The 8,336-nt window shown below is 40.0% G+C and overlaps 2 protein-coding genes across 6 annotated transcripts in view; one reads left to right on the top strand and one right to left on the bottom strand.

Annotated features, from left to right (window-relative positions):
- The window catches only part of PDE7B (phosphodiesterase 7B), a 353,515-nt gene extending 349,654 nt beyond the window's left edge, over positions 1 to 3,861 (top strand). For all 3 annotated transcript variants that reach the window (XM_028494410.2, XM_007116265.4, XM_007116266.3), the window contains one exon: positions 3,635 to 3,861. In XM_028494410.2, the coding sequence (XP_028350211.1) occupies positions 3,635 to 3,855 (221 nt within the window). In that variant the 3' untranslated portion in view covers positions 3,856 to 3,861. The remainder of the gene's footprint in view (positions 1 to 3,634) is intronic.
- MTFR2 (mitochondrial fission regulator 2) overlaps positions 1 to 8,336 on the bottom strand; it is a 100,440-nt gene that overhangs the window by 29,067 nt on the left and 63,037 nt on the right. The gene's annotated exons all lie outside the window — the stretch shown is intronic.

Raw genomic sequence — 8,336 nt, 5'->3', positions numbered from 1 at the left:
TCCTGTTCCATTGATCTATATTTCTGTTTTTGTGCCAGTACCATACTGTCTTGATTACTGTAGTTTTGTAGTATAGCCTGAAGTCCGGGAGCCCGATTCCTCCAGCTCCGTTTTTCGTTCTCAAGATTGCTTTGGCTATTCGGGGTCTTTTGTGTTTCCATACAAATTGTAAAATTTTTTGTTATAGTTCTGTGAAAAATGCCATTGATAGTTTGACAGGAATTCCATTGAATCTGTAGATTCAGATAATATAATATTTAGCTTTGGGTAATATAAAAAAATATATGAAATAGATAACTAATAAGAACCTGCTGTATAAAAAATAAATAAATAAATAAATAAATAAAATTTAAAAAATAAAAACATGTTGCCACATAAGTGAAACATAGCAGTTAAAGGCTGCATGTTAATTTCAAGATTTGTTAGAGCAGAGATAATAAACTTAAAAAAAAAGAACTCAGAACTTTAACTCTTTTACTTATAAACTATGGCCCTGACATGACCAGTTCATGTTTTTCACCAGTTCCCACAGACCTCAGACAGCTTAACACATTCACAGTGTTGCAAACCTCTGCAAGCTCAAGGCTTAATGCCTGGAGATTGGGAGCGAAAGGGTCACCTGAAAACATCAGTTGAAAATTGAGAAAACCAGAGCCAGTTAGAATGATATGCTTCCAATTACTGAGGGTCAAGTTGAACCCACAGTCCCACAAAAGAGTCACAAAGTCAACCTAAGGAAATAGGAGCAAAATTTATCTAGTTTAAAAAATTTGAAGGGAATATACAAATGTTAAGATAGATGTGTTGGAACTCTGAGATTACTGGTGATCTTTTTTTTTTCCAAATTGCCCTTAATATCATTACGTTCTTTTTATGATTAAACCGATTCATCCACCTGAAAAAGGGAGAGGGGTGTTGTTATAAAAAATGAAACCCTGCAAGAATCCAGAGCAGATGAAGCTACAGAATTGCAGGGGAGGGGGAAGGGCATCAACATCAACAGAAATGCAGCCTCAGCCTCTTTGGATCCAATGCCCTATCAAGTTGGAAATTCTGCAGAGGCAATTGAAAAGGAATAGAGCCCCAACCAAAATCCTAATCCTGGGACCCAGCTTGTTAAATTCTGGCCAGAAAGAAATTAGCCAGGCACCTGTTAAAGACATTTTGAGCCCCCAGAGAAAAGCATTCACATTATTAAGCACACAACCTAGATTTGCAAGACAGACTTGATTTCGGAGATTCTATTCTCTTGTTGTCATGAGAACACACTTATTTTGTCAGATCATATGTCCTGATTTTCAGCTCAGGAAAATGTGGTTACCATAGATACCTGTTTTTAAAATGGGATGGGGATTGAGTGAAAAGGAAAATCCCATGGATGCTATACCAGCACACCAATAAAGAGAAAGAGGTGATTATAAAACAACCCTTAGTAGATAAATCTTTCTGTCTCTGTTCCACATCTCCCAGCTCTGTAGGTTCAAGGCTGGGAGGTGTGGTGTGCAAAGGTAGATCAGGCTAAACTGGAAAAACCCAAATAGATCAACAGAATCTAATGGGAACTGTGGGCTCCAGGCTCCCAGACAAGGATTTTCCAGTGGGTGCTAAATAATGCAGCTAGTTCCTCCATTCTGATTCCCCTGGGACTGAAAATGTCCCCTCTCTTTTTCCTTTCCCAATCCACAGTGAGGATTTCCTAAGTGCCCTCTCAGGCTTAGACCTGATTTTCTGTTTAAGCAATTCATATTTACCCAAGTGAGACAGGGATTTAATATCCACCCCCCCACCCATATTCCTCGCCTCTCCCCATCAAACTCTACATTTTAAAAAGAAGGCATTAAATCAAATGAATCTCTAATTGGTGCAGCCTATAGAAAGATGAGGAGAAAGAGGCTTTCCTTCAATCCCTGTGTACTCTGAAGCCATCAATTCTCCCCTGCCCCACTCCCACCACTCCAGGAAGACAATATCCCGGCAAAGTCAGGCTCTAAATCGCTTGATTAGAAGAGGGAGGTTTGCACAAATACACAAGGAACCTATGGGGCAGCCTCCCAAATCTGACTGTGCAGAAGCCTTTCTTCATGTGAAAAACTGCCTCATGGTGTTTCTTCAGACTTTAAAATCGCTCTTCTATCTATCTCCTATAAGAGGGCTTTATATCTGACGAGTAGAAATACAGAGGTGTAATTCCAGAGTAATTTCAGGAAGAAAATGAGTTGATTTTTAAGTACTGGATTTTCAAATGTGGGATTTGTAACTTTTTTTATACTTAAGGTAAACCTGATAAATATTCACAACTTAAACTTTAGAATAGTGTAATATTGCACACTATCTTTTTAGATACCTAATATCTAACCTCTGTTAAGATGAAAGATATCAAAATTAGATATGGAGATTGTGAAGGAGGTGAAGAAAATTCAAGAATAGCAAGCAAGAACATTCCAAAATGAAATCCTTGCTTGCTGACTCCCTGTATAACCTTATCAAGACGTAGACAGTAAGTCACTGGCTTAACCTTCCTCCTCAGGTTCAGGTAATCTAAAATAATCTTATACTATTTTAATCATATTTCACATCTGATGAGATGATGCAGGAATGTACAATAACATTTTGCTTTGCTGCATTCTTTTTTCCTCTCTATAGCATCCTCCAAGGCCAAGTATCTGCTGTTCATCCAATAAAAGGATAATCCAGTCAAGCCTTATAATTCACATCCCTGTAAACATACAGGGTTAGTTGTTGGAAGATTTCGTTAGCTGAAAAACACTTGCCTTTTCTCCCCATAGCTACATTTCAGGGAAATACAATAAAACCTAAATATATCCAAATTTGTGATGAGTCCAGTTATTCCAGCCTAGACTGGAAGTTATCTTTGCTTTAATAAATCATGTTTAATATGGAAAGCACATTAACAGTGAAACACGGTTAGAAAGCAACAAGGCTAAAATAATTAAGAGAACAGACATGCAAACAAAGAAGTCTTATATCAATCCATCTTATCTAGTCATTCAAGCAGAACTTTTATGCAGGTAAAAATCTGTATTGAAGACGAATGAACTTTTATTACCTACACCTAGTTGTTTAACATAATTGAAAGTAAGACAAAACTGTGAAACGATAATCCTGAAAACAAACATATCCTACGGGGTAGATGTACGAATTCTTCAGATGGTCTAAATCAACGAGGTGCCCCTTCCTGGTATCATTTGTTCTTTCCTCCCCTCCCCCACCCACCCTCCTTAGTTCTAGCACAAACTTTTTTTTTTACTTTTTTCTTTATATGTCTTCCCCCTTGTTCAAATAATAATAGCCAATATTTATTGAGCGTTTATTATGTGCCAGGAGCTTTCTAAGCATCTTCACATGTGTTAAGTCATTTCATTGTCATAACAACCCTGTGGGTTTGGTACCCTTCTTAACACCTTTTTACCACTGCAGAAACTGAGGCACTGAGAGGTTAGATGCCAAGCCCAAGGTGACATATCTTATGCTTCGACACTGAGGACAGGGAGCGCATCTTGGTGGCCTTCTTACCCACGGGCCCAGCACATCGTGGGCCCAGTCATGTTTGTTAGGGAGGAAGAAGTACGTCTTACTGCCCTGCTGGTGATGAGCTTGGCCTTGCCTGTTCCAGGTTTCATGACCTACATCGTGGAGCCCCTCTTCCGTGAATGGGCCCGTTTCACGGGACACAGCGCCCTGTCTGAGAGCATGCTAAGCCACCTGGCGCACAACAAAGCCCAGTGGAAGAGGCTGTTGCCCAACCAGCGAAGGAACAGCAGCGGTGGCGGTGGCAGCGCCGGCCCGGGGACCGAGGCTGAGGAGCAGACCGTGACCGAAGGCGACGCCCCGTAGTGCCAGCCAGGCCTGCCCCCTGCTCTGCACACCGAGAATGCCAGCCTCCTCGCGCAGAGGCCTCTGGGAGGGCAGATGCTCTGAGGGGCTCTTGCCGGTAAACCCAGCCCCTCTCTGGGTGTCGTCCTGGGGCTCTTTGGAACTCCACCGTCCTCCCACTCACCTGCCTCCCTCCTTTTTCCGAGTGTACAGAAGCCATCCGTCACCTCAGCATTAGCTGCCGAAATAAGCAGCTCCATTCCGCCATGAGGGAGCTGATTCCAGGGGCCGGCTTGGCCCTCGAGGTGAAGACTGGGGAGTAAGAAAGAGGTGCTCCTGCCGTGGGCCCCTCGGGTCCTGGGTCACACTGAGACAGGCGGCACTTCCTAAGTCCAGAGCATTTTTAGCGTTGGCCGTTGGACTGCTGATCTGCATGACAAAAACACCAGCATATTTGGAACTCCAAGGACATTGGTTTCAAGTGCAAGAGCACAAATGAGAGCGTGAGAGAAAGTACCTTGTATTTTAATAATAATTATTATTATAAAAATAATAATAAATCTTTTTAACTTTTCTATTTTATGCACTAGACAGTGGATCTAAAACTATGGGCAAACATTACTCAATGTACCCAACCTCGAACAGGGGGTTCACTGCTTTCTTACGGACTTTATGCCACTTTGGGTCAGAGATTTGGCATCTTCTCAATTAAGAAACCACGTTTCCTATCAGATCCAAGGGGAAGGTGCTGTACAGTTCATTCCTTTGCACCATTTGCCAATCTGTCTTTTATCGATAACTCAGATCCAGTGACATGTTTATATTCACACCTGTACATTCTCTGTAAATATCAAGCGCTACTGATTCCCATGCCAAAATACATGAGTATTATGGGATTGCTACCTGTATAAACAATGGCACTGTGAACAGAATACTGTTAGTTTTAATACAAGAGAATGCATTTGTAAATATGGTATAGAGTTTATTAATATACTATTGTTTGCAGATAAAGGCCTTAACTTTAAACATCTTTCATCTTCTGAAAGCTGCCCAACTTAAGTCCTCACAGATATCCTTCTGAACTGCCTTCCCATGTCCATCTTTATGCTTTCCAGCTAAGGTCACAAAGCAAAACTGAAGAAAGTCTTTGAGGAAATATTTTGGAAACTTCACATGCATTCCGCTTGAGACCATAGTGTTTAGTCTATGGCACCAAAAAGCATTGTTTCCTCAGATGAACAAGACCCTTCAGCAAGCCTGAAGTCACTTTCAACACAGCGATGTTGCACTGTTTTAACAAGCCAGCTGATAAGCTTGTGTTCATACGACTCTTGTCATGGACATGGCAGTGTGTCAGTCAGCCTCGTGGGACACATAGCAGGTCTCAAACCTTCCGTGACCCCGTCATCCATCTATCCATCAGGGACTTCCCTGCTCCCCTAGCACACTGTTGTTGTTGTCTGTTCTGGCTACAGTACCAAAGCAGCTTTCTTTGGTTTATGGTTGGCGTGCATTTCTTTGGTTTATGGTTGGCGTGCATTTCTTTGGTGTCAATAGTAACTGGATTTTCCTTTTTCCTTCATTTCATGTGAACAACTACGCAACTGTTTAGCAGACGTTAACATAATTTAAGGAAAGAAAATATTTCAGTTGTCTGATAGAATTTACCTTCCTGGGCAGGTTTTTGCCATTTTTTCTGCATATACTTGGCCGGAAAATCAATTTATTACAGCATTCTTCTCTAGTCAGCTAAACTCTGTGCATCGAACCTTTTCTTTAGAAGTTCTAGCATAACTAATGTTAGATGAAAATTGGCAATGCCCCCTTTCTTTTTACCTTAAACAATGTGGTAGTGGGAGAACGATACTATGATTGTTTCTGCCACTATCAAGGTGTTTCGCAAGCTGATAGAACGTCAGCTAACTCTCATTTCCTAAGTGCAACTTTTTTTTTTTTTCTTTCCTCCTAACATACAAATGAAATGTTAGAAACTTGACTGGATTGATTGTATTAAGTTCCTGCAGAAAGACCGAGGCTTGCAGAATAAAGGGTTAGAGGAAATTTGGAAAGTTGGTTGTACTTTCATTAAAGCAGAAGAGATTGTCAGATGATACTAAAGAAAGTGTGAAAACTTCATGAAATGGGTGGATGATAAGTTGAAATTATTGATATGGGTAAGAAAGGAAGTTGTGAAAACTTAACACTAACTTTGGGTTTTTTCCTGTAATAACTATGAACTGACACATGATTTTTTATTGCTTTAATACTCTGAAGCTCTCAGCTTGGTGAAGCCCCAAAAAAGAATGTATTGAATGTATTTCTGCTTCCAAACCTCTCTTATTTTGGTTTGGTTTGGGCTTTTGAGTAGTCTATTATTTTTAATGTACATGAGATCAAATCAAGGAAAGCAATTACTGGGGAAGATACAGTAGAGATAAGAAAGAAGATGCTATTTTAGCTAATGGAGCCTCTACTTTGAGTTTAGGAAATGGATTTTGTTTAAACTATATTTATATAATAATTTAAATAAATAAGACTGGATGCGGTTTTAGTAGTTCCAAATTTATAGGACAAAAGTGTATTAGGTCTTAAAGAAGAGCTCACAGAGAAAACTACCAATCTAACAGTTAAGCCTATGAAGCAGCTACTAATACAATAAAAATTTGAAGTAAAATGAGATGTTATGCATAAACTAGATACATTTGTCTCCTTCTTTCAACCATCTGGAGATTTCTTGAGTTTCTCATTTTTTGACAAAAAAAAAAAAAAAAAAGAAAAAGAATATGAAAACTCTTTTTTTTCCTGCCTACTGGTGGCTCTCTAGCAATATTTCAATAGAAGGTTTCCAGTGTCCAATTACTAGTTAAGACACAGCTGTTGGATCATCTGTGGACTTTACCTTCACATTCTTTTTCTCTTAGTCCCTGGACCATCACGAGCTGACTTCCCGAGTTTAATTCCTTCAGTGCTTGAGAAGAAAGGAATCAAAAAGCTATTTTTAGTAAGTGAAAGCTAAAGTTAAAATCAAATTAAGAGAGAGAGAATAGATATCACTGCCAGGCCTGATAGGCAAAGCCTTTTTCTTTTTACAGCACCTGTGAACAGTCAGAACCTTGTTCCTGGAACGCTGACCTCCCCATAACTCCCTGCTAGGCTGAGTGAAAATCCTGCTCTGTTTCTACCTGCCTAAGGCTTCCCGCAATGGGACGTGGAGCGTGTCCTGCAAAGCTGTCACCAGGTAGTGCTTCCTACAAGCTACAGACTTGTTTTGTAACCTTTTCTCATGTTGAATCAGATCTGCTCACTGATTTGAGCATTGGTTATGATCTTGTATCTCACTGTATTTCTTATGCTTTGTTCTTTTATGCAAACCCTTACAAATGTGTTGTTTTGTGTACACACGTGAGGTTTGGAAAAAAAAAACACACACCTTGTGAGTTTTTGCTCAAAATGTGGCCGAAGTATCCATTGGCATGTCTAGATAAACAATTAAAAATAAAGATAACTTCTTCAAAATATTGCAATATGAAAATATTCTGATTCTCACCAGGTAACGTTACCAGCCAACCAATCAGATTCAAGGTCAAGGTCAAGAGCACAGATGCAGCCGTGGTCCATGAGACTCATTCCACCAGGGGCTGCAGAAACAGCCATGTCCATGAAGCCATCATTTGCCAGTTAGTACCAAGATAGGGAAAAAGGGCCACCATTCAGCTCTGCATTTCCCCTGAGTCCTGATATTTTTCTGATCCACATTTGTCAAATTCATATATGAATGAGAATGAGGTACAATGTTTTAGGTTGTGGACTTACTTGTGAAAACTATGGTCTTGCATTTCAGGATTGGAAGCCAGCAAGAACAATAGAACAGTTCAGGCAGGACAACTGAGTGTCTAAATCTATCTGGAAATAGAGGAGGAAAAAAAAAAACCCATCACCCATGGTTCCCAGGAACAGTCTTGTATCTTTACATAGTCTCCTCATATTCATTTTGTTAAGATTTGTATTCAGAATATCACCGATTCCCTAATGCTTCCCCATGTCTGAATGCAAAGTCACTTTTTTCATTTGTCCACACTCCATATCATCCAATCAAAATCAAAAGTGGGACCCCAGTGGTTTCCCAAGTAAAGGTCAGACATGACTTTCAAATGTACCCAGGAACCTAGCAGACACATCGTCAAATAGGCCAAGCCTATGTAAGCAATTGAATTTAAATCAACAATTTCTTTTAAAGAAAAATCTTTTATTGCAATAAATATAGTATATGCTGTTTCATACCAAAGAGGCAAAATAGAGCTATTTATTCGTATTTATATTTAAAGTATATATATATATATATATATATATATATATATTTTTTTTTTTTTTTTTTTTTTTTTTTTTTGTGGTATGCGGGCCTTCCTCTGCTGCGGCCTCTCCCGCTGCGGAGCACAGGCTCCGGACGCGCAGGCCCAGCGGCCACGGCTCACGGGCCCAGCCGCTCCGCGGCACGTGGGATC

Source organism: Physeter macrocephalus, chromosome 10 (genome assembly GCF_002837175.3).
Source record: "Physeter macrocephalus isolate SW-GA chromosome 10, ASM283717v5, whole genome shotgun sequence".
NCBI lineage: Eukaryota > Metazoa > Chordata > Mammalia > Artiodactyla > Physeteridae > Physeter > Physeter macrocephalus.
This window is presented reverse-complemented; position numbering and strand designations above follow the sequence as displayed.